Raw genomic sequence first — 14333 nt, 5'->3', positions numbered from 1 at the left:
TCAGAGAACAAAAAAAATAGGTTTATTTCCGTTACACTTATTAATTTGTGCACTTAGTTATTTAGTGTCTGGTAAGTTAATGTTCAAGAAAATTATTAATTTTTATTAAAATGTTCTATTATTTTATGTTAATGATTACTCATTAATTTCAGCCCTTTGTATTCACCGTATCTCTATTAAAATAAACCTATTCTTTCTGTGAAAATTGAAGCTTTGGGGTTTTTGCGGCCCACATAAACTTAAACCTTGTTTATTTGGCCTGTGCTAGCCTTTGAGTTTGACATGCTTGATCTACATTTTTTTCTTAGTTTTTATTAAGTAAATTTTTTTTATAGCTCTTTGTACAAAGATATATGAAGTATGTCAAATGCTCTTTAAAAGGAGTAGTTTTGGAATGAGAGAGAGAGAAAAAGGATCTAAAAATGATAGAAGTATTTAATTGAGCTGTGTGCCACAAATAGGAAGTGGGCTCTGTGCCACTAAAGAATAATCAATTGACTTTTAAAATGTTGAAAGATCTTCTTTACTTCAAAACATTCAAAACCAATTTAGCCCATTCAATTGGAAGGCACTTGAAAACCCTATACCTATAACATAAGCATATTTTCCAACCACATACACTTTTTATAGTAATGTGAAGAAATTCTGTACTTTAGTGAGTATATTGGCATAATCCTGGTTGCTGTAATAGGTGTTTGTTTGTGTGTGTGTTTTGTTATTAATCCTCACCCGAGGATATTTTGATTTTTTTGTCCTTTTTTTTAGAGAGAGAGAGGAAGGAAGGGAAGAGGAGGGGTATGGAGAGAGAAACATCTATGTGAGACACATAGGTTGGTTGCCTCCTGTACACACCCCAATTGGGGCCCGGGATCGGACCTGCAACCCAGTTATGTGCCCTTGACGAGGAATCAAACCTGAGACCCTTCGGTGCACAAGCCAATGTTCTAACCACCGACAAACACCAGCCAAGGCCTAGTTGTTGTTATAATAATTTAATCTCAAAATGTGAGTTTAACACACAAGTTTATTTCTCATTCAAGTGAAGTAAAAGTGGGTATTTCTGATTAACAGGTGGCTCTCCTATGCATGGAGATTCAGTAACCTAGGCTCTTTCTGATTGTGACTCCACTTTGTTAGGTTTTTGAGGACACCAAAAAATGGAATATGTAAAGAAAAAAATTAATTGGATTATTACATTTATTTAACTATATAGTTTCCTACTGACTGGAGCATGAGATTCTTTCATTAGTTAGGTTAGGAAATAGTATACATCACTTCCGCTTACATTCTTTTGGCCAGAAGTTGGTCATATAGCCATACCTGATTTCAAAAAAGTCTGTACAGTGTGATTAAACATTGTGCCCAGGACGGAAGTTTAGTAATGTTAAAATACAGTTTGTGATAAGAATTCCTGTATTTTATCTTCAAAATATTTTTTTAATGTATTTTATTGATTTTTTACAGAGCGGAAGGGAGAGGGATAGAAAGCTAGAAATATCAATGAGAGAGAAACATCGATCAGCCACCTCCTGCACACTCCCCACTGGGGATGTGCCTGCAACCAAGGTACATGCCCTTGACCGGAACCAAGCCCAGGACCCTTGAGTCCGCAGGCAGATGCTCTATCCACTGAGCCAAACCGGTTCGGGCTACTTTTTTTTTTTTTAAAGGGGAAATATATAGAAATGCAGACATCACTGATCTGTTAAATACATAAAATATTTTAGTCATCTGGTTCTTGGCAGAAGACAAAGTTGAAAAAGAGATTTGGTTATTTCTGACTTGCTAGGTGGTTAGCCCTATCTATGATAATAAGAATTAGGGATAAAGGAGTAAGAGAACTAAATTTTCTGAATGGTCACCAGAAGTCAATTGCTTTTATAATGTTATCTTTTTAAAATTTTATCAACATTTTGAGGAAGTTACTGTATATTATCTTTTTTAAAAAAATATATATTTTATTGATTTTTTACAGAGAGGAAGGGAGAGAGATAGTTAGAAACATCAATGAGAGAGAAACATCGATCAGCTGCCTCCTGCACACTCCCCACTGGGGATGTGCCTGCAATCAAGTGTACATTATCTCTTTATAGCTAAGGAATCTTTGGATTAGAGAACTCAAGGTCACAGGAAGTAAGTTCTAGGATTCAGGCTCAGGTCGCATTTATAAAAATCATTAGATAGTGAAATGACTAGCTAGTGAAAACTTGCCAGATGTATGAAAAGAAAAGGCTAATTAAAAACTCAGTACCAGACTGAACACTCGTTACAGTAAATGGGAACAAATTTAAATAATTATTTATAATTTTAGTACAGTTTGAGAGGATATTGCATTGACATGTAAGAGCATTTGATGAAAATATGAAAAATCTGTGAACAAATATATTTTGGAAGAAAAACCATTTTTAAACTGAAAGTAGCGCAATCATGAGATTGCCAAGTTTAGAATTAGGAGAATGAGTGTGGCTTAAAAGAAAAATTACCAAATTTGAGGACATATTTAGATTATAGGAAAGCAGAGGAGAGATGGAAATAACAGAAAAATAAGAAATGGAAGAGAGTTCCAGGAGATTATAATAAAAAAAAAAGATACTTGAGTCATATAGCAAACTGATTAAATAAAGTAGAAGAAATTGATTTGAAGACGAAGTTTCAGTTGAAAATAGCTCACTGAGTACTGGAAAAAGCTTTTTAAAAAAGAAAAAAGAAAACAATTTATCTTGAGAATTTAAAAAAATATTTTTTGTTTTTAGAGAGAGACATCGATGTGAGAAACATAAATTGGTTGCCTCCCACATACTCCCCAACCAGGGATTGAACCCACAACATGGGTATGTGCCCTGACCTGGAATCATACCCACCACCTTTAGGCGTATGGGATGTTGCTCCAACCAGCTTAGCCACACCAGCCAGGGCATTTTGGGGAAATTTTTAATGTCTAAGGAATAATATATGTATCCCAGCAGAAAAACCAAGTAAACTTAATAGAAAAAAAACAAAAAAACACTCTCTTTGGACTTTTTAGCTACGTTACTAAACACTAGAAGATACTGTGAAAGTATTTATAGAGTTCTGAGGGAAAAGAATAGTGACACCAAAATGCTGCATTCAGTCAAATTGCTGTTCAAGTATAACATAAAGACAGGTAATTTGGGGTATATAAATGCTCAGAGTACTTGGATAAAATTACTTAAAGTGACAAATGAAAGATGACAAGCTATACCCCCAAATTAAGTCTAAGTAGATTAAATATGAAAGACAAAATCCCAGAATTTTAGAGGACTGTCTTTATAATTTAAATGTTGTAAAAAAAGACTCAAAGATTTAAATGTTTACTAACAGTGCTTAAGATTTCATTTATAGTTTATGTAATTGTGTGTTCTTTGAAATGATAAAAACATAGAAGCCATTTAAAAGCTATCAACATGTAATTTTTAAAAGAAGTTATAAAATATATGTATACAAGGAGGTTCTGTACAATCTATAATAATAATTATCTAAATCGCCAAGCCGGTTTGGCTCAGTGGATAGAGCGTTGGCCTGCGGACTGAAAGGTCCCGGGTTCGATTCCGGTCAGTGGCATGTACCTTGGTTGTGGGCACATCCCCGTAGGAGGTGTGCAGGAGGCAGCTGGTCGATGTTTCTCTCTCATCGATGTTTCTAACTCTCTATCCCTCTCCCTTCCTCTCTGTAAAAAATCAATAAAATATATTTTAAAAAAATAATAATAATTATCTAAATCTACATTTTGTTATAGAAAGATACCCATGTTATATTTAGTACAAAAAAAACCTTTTTGTACTAAATATACAAATTTAGTACAAAAAGTAGGGTTGTGTGTGGCAGGGGAGGGAGGTAAAGAGACATGGAAATAGTGTGAACATATATCCAAGGTTTTAACAGTGGTGATCCTTGGGTTACATAGAACTATAGGTGATTTTTACTTTCTTCATCTACTTTTCTATATAAGCTTAAAAAAACAACAACCTCCAGTTCATGCAATTGTTTTATTTTACATTTTACCTTTTCCTGAATCTCTTCCTACTCTACCTCTGTCTTAGACACTTACCCTGTAAATTATTTAATAAGTATTATTAATGATATAAATAACAAGTAAATTATTTCTTTGCTCATTTCTGGGTTTTTTCTAGATATTGATTACCAATATAAAAAATATTCAAAGGCAATTTATTGAAAGGAATGCCACCATTTTTAAAATGTGCTTTGTTAAAATGAAAAAAAAAAAATCCATTAGACCTTCCAAAAGTATTTGGATCTCTAATGATAACTTTGTGTTATCTTCAGGAACTCAAAAACCAACCAAAGTAAAAAGAAAGGACCTCGCACTCCTAGTCCACCCCCTCCTTTACAGGAAGATATTGCTCTGGGAAAAAAATATAAAGAAAAGTATAAAGTAAAAGATAGGATAGAAGAAAAACCAAGAGATGGAAAGGACAGAGGACGGGATTTTGAAAGACAAAGAGAAAAAAGAGACAAGCCCAGGTAAGGAGGATTCTGAATTGTTGACACCCTTACTTTTTGTAGAATCTAAAATACTTATTCAGGAGCTCTTAGGCATTATTGTAATGGATTTTTTAGTGGTATTAAACTGTTTATGTATACTTAATAATTCCCATGTTGAGTTATGGATAATTCAGTAAATATTAACTTAAAATTTTTTTATTGTGATTAAAAAAAAACAATTTCCTCTCTTCATTTTTAAGTATACAGTTCAGTAATGTTAACTATATTCACATTGTCATGAAACACATCTCCAGAACTTTTTCATCTTGCAAATCTGAAACTCTAGACCAGTGGTTCTCAACCTTCTGGCCCTTTAAATACAGTTCCTCATGTTGTGACCCAACCATAATTATTTTCATTGCTACTTCATAACTGTAATGTTGCTACTGTTATGAATCGTAATGTAAATACCTGATATGCAGGATGGTCTTAGGCGACCACTGTGAAAGGGTCGTTCGACCGCCCAAGGGGTCGCGACCCACAGGTTGAGAACCGCTACTCTAGACCCATTAAAAAAAACTCCCTTTCCCTCTCTCCTTGCTCTCAACTTCTCAGCCCCTAGTAACCACTATTCTGCTTCCTATTTCTATTAATTTAACCACGTTAGATACTTCATATAAATGGAATAATTTTGTCTTTTTGTGACTGGCTTAGCGTAATGTCTTAGCAGTTCATCCATGCTGAAGTGTGTGACAGGATTGCCTTCCTTTTTTAAGCTGAGTGATATTTCATTGTCGTATATACCAAATTTGTTTATCCATTCATCTCTCGATGGACATATGGATCACTTCTGTCTCACGGCTATTGTGAATAGTGCTATTATGAATATGGGTTTAGTATGTTGATCTTCTGGTTCACAAGATTTATGAAATGTTTACAGATTGGATAGGGATATTTTATCCTTATTAATATTTTAAATTCATTTTCAAATTCTTTCATGAAACTAATATTTCCTCAAGAAAATATATAACTCTAGAGACCTCTTAGTCTCTCTTCTTTTTGAGTTACAGTGTAATAGAAAATGCACAAACCTTAAATTTGCACAAACAGGAACTAGTATCTTGGCTCTGCCAGTTACTTGATGTGAGACCCTGAGTAAGGTATTTGTTTTCTCAGAGCCTCTATTTATTCTACTGTAAAATATGCATGATACTGCCTCATAGGGTTGAGGTGAGAATTAAATGAGATAAAGCTTAAAAATATGAGCAGTGCTCAATAAATATACTCTTTATCTTTGTACTTCAGTAATAATTTACCACATAGTAATATTTAAATATGCCTTTCCATTTGCAGGTTTTCACTTAAACTAATACTTAATCGAATGTTGCCATAAAATTATTTAGTTTTTGTAATTTTTGTTCTTCTTTTTCTGTTACTAATGCAGTATTGTTAGATTTAGAATCAGCTTTTAGAAATAAGGATTCATGCCCAAACTTTGCTGCACATTGGAATCACCTGAGTGTCTTTAATATGTATTGATACCTAATTCCACTCCCCAGGTATTCTAATTTATTTAGTATGGGTTGCTACATCAGTATCCAGATTTTTAAAATCTGGATCACTAGAATTCCAGTGTTCAGCAAAGGTTGGGAATCATAAATTGTGATTTATTGTCTCATTTAAAGAAGGTCAGAGGGAGGTGGGTCTGAGACTGATAGACTATTCCTCAATGTCATGACACTGGATTCCTTATGCATGCTTACTTTTTAAGCAAAAGGTTAGATATCTCATGGTTAAATATGACTGTTAACACTGTAGCCTTTACATCCATATTCCAGGCAATAGGAAAAATTAAAGGAAGAAAACCTTAACCTTCCTAGAAGTCTCACACATTATTTCTTCTTACATCCTATTGGCCAGAATTTAGTCACATGGTTACATCTAGCTATGAGGGCATCTTGGAAACGTAATCCTTTAGCTGGGCGTATATCTCAACCAAGTAAAATTGGGGTTACTAAAAAGCAAGGAGAGAATATGTGTTGGGATAAGACATTGCAGTCTCTGCTACACCTGTGAGATGCCTCATGTTATTAAGTAACAAGATCATTAGGGTAAAACCAGTATTATCTGGCCCTTTATCCGGAAAGCTCTGTGAAATGGTATTTGTAATATTAAGAATAAATTATCTACCTAGTAAGTAGTTATTATAATTTTGTAAGTTCGCCAAAACCCAGTAATTTCCCAAAAATATATTTTGGTGATAATCTTAATCCTTTCTTTGTCTTCATAAGAGATGTTATCTAACTTATTTAGATAAATCAAATTTTTTTTTCCTGTCTCCTGTGGTGACTTAGAAGAACCAGAATGATTCTTTCAGCTGTTGCTAGGATCTGGCATCATTGTGTTTTACTGGAGCAATAAGAAAGTGGTTAACTGGCACATCCACAATTCCTGAACATAATTTCCTAAAATATACATTGTATTTTATTCAATCCAATAGGTATGTTTTGAAAATGACATGTAAATCAGATATAAATTATGTTAAATGTTCTTGTTGACTTACAGTTTAAGAAGTTTTTATTCTTCTCTGATGGTTCTTGGTGTTCTTATTTTGTTATTGTGACCCAGAAATTTCTGAGAGGTGGTTCTTAACATATGTCCCTTCATAGTTCATCATTGAAATGATAACACATTTTGTATTAGGAGGAATTGAGGTTGATTGTTCATTTTCCAGTTTTTCTTTCTGGCTGTCCAATAATTGCCTGTTAAAATTAATTTAGATGTTATTATATCTAGATGTGTTTTCAAATAAAAGTACAGCAGATTCTCAGCATCATTTTATTATAACATTGATGAGGTGCCATAGGAACTTAGTATTTGTTTATATCATTTAGCCTGTGGTAGAATTCGTCTTATTATACATTGTTTTACCAGGAGCAACAAAGAATGCCTAGGACTCAGATTTTACTCGGTATATAGAAAAGGCTGAACTTGGTTTATTTCTTTTGTCTAAGGAAAGAAACAGCAGAGTTAGGAGAACTGAAGAACTGCATGGGTACCTGACTTGCACTGGAATTCTAACATCATACATGACAAAGTTGAAAAATTGCATTTTCATTTCAGATAAATTAATTTTAATTTCCAGGTTGTTGTTTTTTTACTATATTTTTATTGATTTCAGAGAGGAAGGGATAGGGAGATAGATAGAAACATCAATGTTGAGAGAGAATCATTGATTGGCTGCCTCCTGTATGCCCCACACTGAGGATCAAGCTCACAACCCAGGCATGTGCCATGACCGAACTCCAACCAAAGTAACAAAATAAGTCCATTTGGCTTTTATTTTATATGTTTATAAGTTGACACCCAAATACCGAGCCATGCCGGCTGGGCAATTTCCAGGATTTTTTTTTTAAATATATTTTTATTGATTTCAGAGAGGAAGGGAGAGGGAGAAAGAGATAGAAACATCAATGATGAGAGAGTATCATTGATTGGCTGCCTCCTGCACGCCCCCTACTGGGGATGGAGCCTGCAACTCGGACATGTGCCCTTGACCTAAATGGAACCAGGGACCCTTCAGTCCATACGCTGACGCTCTATCCACTGAGCCAAACCAGATAGGGCTCCAGGATTTTTTTAAGATCTGTTTAATTTTTCTCCATCAATGTGAATAAAGAATTTATTAATTCTAAAACCAAACACTGTATTCAGAATCTTTGTCATTTGCTTTCATATTGATGGGGTATGTAAATTCCTTTTGGATAAAATTTCCCATTAAAATTAATTTAGATGTTATTATATCTAGATGTGTTTTCAAATAAAAGTACAGCAGATTCTCAACATCATTTTGTTACAACATTGATGAGTTGCCATAGAAACTTAACTGTTTATATCATTTAGCCTGTGGTAAAGTTCTTCTTGTTTACATTGTTTTACTTAAAGTTAAGAAACCTATCAGTGATATTAAGTGAGGACTTATTGTATGCTAATTTATCTATTTGTCCAATAGTAATTGAATACCTAATATGTGGTATAGGTTCTGTTCTGAAAGCTGATGATGCAGCAATGAAATGTCAGAAGCTTTGTTACTTGTAATAACAGTAATAATGTGTGTGGAAGTAATAACAGTAATAATGTAATACTGTGTGTGTGTAAAATAATATATTTTTTAATATGGATTTTTTCCCTTCCTTCCAAGTAAGACTTGCAAGGCCTACTTAATATGGGAGGATTGTTTCAGTGGTTTCCTATTGAGTTACTAGAAAAGTATGCATTCACGTGGGACAAATGATGCAAGAAAACCACATGACTCATTAAGTCCCTGTCTTCTGTGTCTCAGTTCTACACCCTTTTAGATCGGGCTGATAACCTCAGATCCATTGGTGGATTTTAGTATTCTGCAAATTTCTTGATATTCAGGTAAAATTTTGCCCCTGTGTTTTGGTGAGGGAGGTACCTATAAGTTTCCAAGCAAAATTTATGATTTCCCCCTCCAAAAATTTTTTTAAAATTCTTTAACATTCCTTAGGCCTCTGTCACTAATCTGCCACCCAGGATTTGAGTATTATCCTCAGAAATCTACATTGGCCACATTAATTTTGTTAAAAATTTATTCTGGCCCTGGCTGGTTTCTTCAGTGGTTAGAGCATGTGCCAGGGACCAAAGAGTTGCAAATTCAATTCTACTCAAGGACATGTGCCTCCATTGGAGGCTCGATCCCCGGCCCCATGCACCCTCTTCCCTCCCCTCCACTCTCTAAAAATATATATATGGAAAAAATATCAAGTGGGGATTGAAAAATATTAATAAATAAAAATTTAAAAATAAAAAAAGAATATATTCTGTTCCCAGAACGTTTGTTAACTAGAATAACACTGAAATCTGTCGTGTAGTTGCTTTTGAAGTGAATAGTGTGGAGGCCACAGTTATTAAACGCATATTTATTAATGTCTTTCAGTTTGAACAGTAGAATTTACTCAGCTCTGAATTATTTATCTAGTATTGATCAAAACCTGAATGCCACTGGTTTATAAAATAAAAGCCGTATGGACTTATTTTGTTACTCTGCTTTTAGAAAATGTAGCAGTTTCCCATAATTTAAAAAAAAAACTTTTAGTAACCTACTCTGAGTAGAAAATAGTAAAATCTTATCTAGAACTCACCTGAATCATTTTTTTGTGGAGATTATTGTGTGTTTTCTTTCTTTGTTTTTAATTTAAATTATTTATTAAAGTATTACATATGGGGTTTTTTTTCCCCATTGACCTCTCCCCATCCACTCCCACCCACCAGCACAAGCCCTGATCCCCCTGCTGTCTGTGTCCATGCGATATGATTATATGCATGCATAGAAGTCCTTTGGTGGTTCTCTTACATCTCCTCCCCACCCTCAGCCTTCCCTATGAGGTTGAACAGACTGTTCGATGCTTCTATGTCTCTGGATCTATTTTTGTTCATCAGTTTTTATTGTTGTTTATATTCCACAAATGAGTGAGATCATGTGATATTTAATCTTTCTCCGACTAGCTTATTTCACTTAGCATAATGCTCTCCAGGTCCACCTAGTTGCAAATTATAAGAGTTCCTTATTTTTTACAGCAGCATAGTATTGCATTGTTTAGATGTACCACAGTTTTTTAACCCACTCATCTGCTGATGGGCACTTAGGCTGTTTCCAAATCTTACCTATTGTAAATTGTGCTGCTATGAACATAGGGGTGCCTGTATCCTTTCTGATTGATGTTTCTGATTTCTTGGGATATATTCCTAGAAGTGGGATTACTGGGTCAAATAGGAGTTCCATTTTTAATTTTTTGAGGAAACTCCATACTGTTTTCCACAGTGGCTGCACCAGTTTGCATTCCAATACCAATACACGAGAGTTCCTTTTTCTCCACAGCCTTGCCAGCACTTGTCGATTATCAATTTGTTGATGCTAGCCATTCTGACAGGTATGAAACGGTACCTCATTGTGGTTTCGATTTGCATCTCTCAGTTGATTAGTGACTTAGAGCATGTTTTCATAGGTCTCTTGGCCTTCTGTATGTCATCTTTCAAAAAGTGTCTATTTAGGTCCTTTGCTCATTTTTTGATTGGATTGTTTCGCTTCCTTTTGTTAACACATTTCGTACCGCTCAGGAGTTTTCTCGTGTTTCGCGCACCATCTGTTAAGGACCGCTCACGAGTGTTCTCGTTTTTCACGCCCATGGAAAAAGGAGTGAATCTAGATACTTATGTAAATTTTGTTTGGTCCCTCTTCATAGAGGAAAATGTTTTACGCAGTACCATAAGTTAAAAAAGTACTAGGAACTTTAATTGTTGTTTTTGTAAATAAAAATGTTATAATTATTGAAAAACACCTAAAGTGCATTATGATGATTTAAATAACGTGCAGTTTGCCCAAAAACATGCGGTCCCTGGCGTATGTCTTAGAGATTTCTATGCGGTACGCAATGTGTTAAGTTGTATGAGTTTTCTATAAATTTTGGAGATTAAACCCTTGTCGGGTATAACGTTGGCAAATATGTTCTCCCATTTAGTGGGCTTTCTTGTTGTTTTGTTGATGGTTTCTTTTGCTGTGTAGAAGCTTTTTATTTTGATGTAGTCCCATTTGTTTATATTATCCTTAGTTTCCATTGTCCTAGGAGCTGTATTGGTAAAGATATTGCTACAACATATGTCTGTTATTTTTCTGCCTATAGAATCTTCTAAGATTTTTATGGTTTCCCATCTTACGTTTAAGTCCTCTATCCATTTTGAGTTTATTTTTGTGTATGGTGTAAGTTGATGATCTAGTTTCATTTTTTTGCATGTCTCTATCCAATTTTCCCAACACCATTTATTAAAGAGACTGTCTTGACTCCATTGTATGCTCTTGCCTCCTTTGTCAAATATTAATTGAGCATAGTGGTTCGGGTCTATTTCTGGGCTCTCTATTCTATTCCATTGGTCTATATGTCTGTTCTAGTGCCAGTACCAGGCAGTGTTGAGAACAGTGGCTTTGTAATACAGCTCCATGTCTGGTATTGAGATCCCTCCTACTTTGTTCTTTCTCAGGATTGCTGTGGCTATTCGAGGTCTTTTTTTATTCCAGCTGAATTTTTGGAGAGTTTGTTCTAGGTTTGTGAAATATACCGTTGGTATTTTAATGGGGAGTACATTGAATCTATAGATTGTTTTGGGTAGTATGGACATTTTAATGATGTTGATTCTACCAATCCATGAACACAGTATGTTCTTCCATTTGTTTATGTCTTCCTCTATCTCTTTTTTCAGCATCCTGTAGTTTTCTGAGTACAAGTCTTTTACCTCCTTAGTTAGGTTTATTCCTCAGTATCTTTTTTTGTTGCAATGGTAAATGGGATTGTTTTTTCAGTTTCTCTTTCTATGAGTTCATTATTGGTGTATTAAAAAGCCGTAGATTTCTGGGTGTTAATTTTGTTTCCTGCTACAGTACCAAATTCATTTATTATGTCTAGTAGTTTTTTGATGGTGTCTTTAGGGTTTTCAATGTACAATATCATGTCATCTGCAAATAATGACAGTTTTACTATTTCTTTTTCAATTTGGATGTCTTTTATCTCTTCTTGTCTAATCTCTGTGGCTAGCACTTCCAGTACTATGTCGAACCGGAGTTGTAAAAGTGGGCATCCCTGTCTTGTTCCTGTTTTTAGAATTTAGTTTTTGCCCATTGAGTATGATGTTAGCTTTGATTTCTCATATAAGGCTTTTATTATGTTGAGGTATGATCCCTCTAATCCCAATTTGCTGAGAGTTTTTTATCAGGAATGGGTGTTGGATTTTGTCAAATGCTTTTTCTGTGTCAATTGCTATGATTTTGTGATTTTTGTCTCTCAATTTGTTTCAGTGATGTATAACGTTTATTATTGAATTGCAAATAGTGTACCAGCCTTGCATCCCTGGAATAAATCCCACTTGGTCGTGGTGTGTGATCTTTCTAATATAATGCTGGATCTGATTTGCTAGAATTTTGTTAAGGATTTTAGCATCTATGTTCATCAAGGATATTGGCCTGTATTTCTCTTTCTTTCAAGTCTCTTTATCTGGTTTGTGGGTTAGGGTAATGCTGGCTTCATAAAAAGAGCTTGGAAGTGTGCCTTTCTCTTGAATTTTTGGAATAGTCTGAGGAGGGTAGGTTTTATTTCATCTTTGAATGTTTGGTAAAAATCTCCTGTGAAGCCCTAACCAGTTTGGCTCAGGGGATGGAGCGTTGGCCTGCGGACTGAAAGGTCCCAGGTTCAATTCCGGTCAAGGGCATGTACCTTGGTTGCGGGCACATCCCCAATAGGAGGTGTGCAGGAGGCAGCTGATCACTGTTTCTCATTGATGTTTCTACCTCTCTATCTCTCTCCCTTCCTCTCTGTAAAGGCACAATGAAATATATTAAAAAAAAAAAAAAAAAAAATCTCCTCTGCAGCCATCCAGAAGAGGGCCTTTGATTTTTGGAAGTTTTTTGATTACTGCTTCAATTTCATTGGTAGTATCAGCCTATTCAGATTTTTTTATTCTTCCTGATTGAGTTTTGGAAGCTTGTACTTTTCTAGGAATATGTCCTTTTCGTCAAGGTTGTCCAGTTTGTTGGAGTAGAGTTTTTTGTACTATTTTTTTACAGTTCTTTGTATGTCTATGGAGTCGGTTGTTACTTTAACTCTTTCATTTCTGATTTTGTTTATTTGGGTCCTCTCTCTTTGTTTCTTAGTGAGCCTGGCTAGAGGTTCCTCAATCTTATTTATCCTTTCAAAGAACCAGCTCTTGGCTTTATTGATCTTTTATATTGGGTGTTTTTTTTTCTTTTTGGTCTCTATGTCATCTACTTCCTATCTTCTGCTTACGCTGGGCTTTTCTTGTGCTCTCTTTCTAATTCTTTAAGTTGTAGCGTCTGATAATTTAGTAGTAGCCTGGTGCACAAAATTCATGCACATTGAAAGGGAATTAATTAGAGGAACGTAATTTGGACTCACTATCTAATATCAATAATATGTGAGCGTTTCTGAAATTCAATGACATGAATTTTAGCTATTACTTTGCCAAATAAATGGAATTTACAGATATCATTTAAAAGAGCATTCAGCTTAATATTAAAAACTCTGGCTACCAAGTCAGGTCTGTTTTCAACTTTTTGCCAACATTGTAAATTGTTTGCAATATCTGCCCATTTGGGGTTGCATGTCACGGTTACAAATAAATCGGGCTTGCCATACTTTGTTACAAGTGCCATAGCATCCTGATATTGCTGCTGCATATTTCTGGGACTGCCTTCAGAAGATGATGGAAGTATTATCATTTGACCAATCGGCACATTATCATTTTCAGATCTAGATTTGAGATAGTCCATCAAACCACTATATTTTTCAACTCTCAACTTAGATTGGTTTGCTTTGATGAAATTTATCCGATTGGCCTCCATTTTTGAATACGAATCCACGATAAACTGTTGAGTTAATTATCCTGCATTTAAAATAGGATTGAACGTGTCCCACACAGAGAGATGAAATCCATAATACTGCATTTGTGTGACTCGTGTCCTTACATTTTGTCTAGTATTATTGTCGATTACACTGTTGTCTCTGAGTCTTAATGCAATATCTGTTCCCTAGCCTTTTTCACCATGTGGGAAAAGAATAGGATATGTCATTGCATCTAATGTAGGAAACGGGATATTGATGTTTCATTTTAGTGGCACTTGGATTACTGGGATCTGGTTTACAATGAATGAGCAAGTCCCTTTCAAAAGGAGGTTCTCCATCTTTGTTTCCGAATATGACACCAACCTCGGTTACACAGGGAGAATTATATCTACCCAGGTCACTGTTACGGTCGTATTTAATCGCCATTGTTACTTCGGT

General features: G+C 34.9%; 1 protein-coding gene across 5 annotated transcripts in view; it reads left to right on the top strand.

The window, feature by feature from the left end:
* Nucleotides 1-14333, top strand: part of ZC3H13 (zinc finger CCCH-type containing 13) — a 126545-nt gene that overhangs the window by 33532 nt on the left and 78680 nt on the right. For 3 of the 5 annotated variants that reach the window (XM_036296833.1, XM_036296834.1, XM_036296835.1), the window contains one exon: nt 4306-4503. The exons of the other annotated variants lie outside the window; for them this stretch is intronic. In XM_036296833.1, the coding sequence (XP_036152726.1) occupies nt 4306-4503 (198 nt within the window). The remainder of the gene's footprint in view (nt 1-4305; nt 4504-14333) is intronic. 5 annotated transcript variants of the gene reach the window in all.

Source organism: Myotis myotis, unplaced genomic scaffold (assembly GCF_014108235.1).
Source record: "Myotis myotis isolate mMyoMyo1 unplaced genomic scaffold, mMyoMyo1.p scaffold_m19_p_3, whole genome shotgun sequence".
NCBI lineage: Eukaryota > Metazoa > Chordata > Mammalia > Chiroptera > Vespertilionidae > Myotis > Myotis myotis.
The sequence above is the reverse complement of the archived record's forward strand: the minus strand, read 5'-3'. Positions and strand labels throughout refer to the sequence as shown.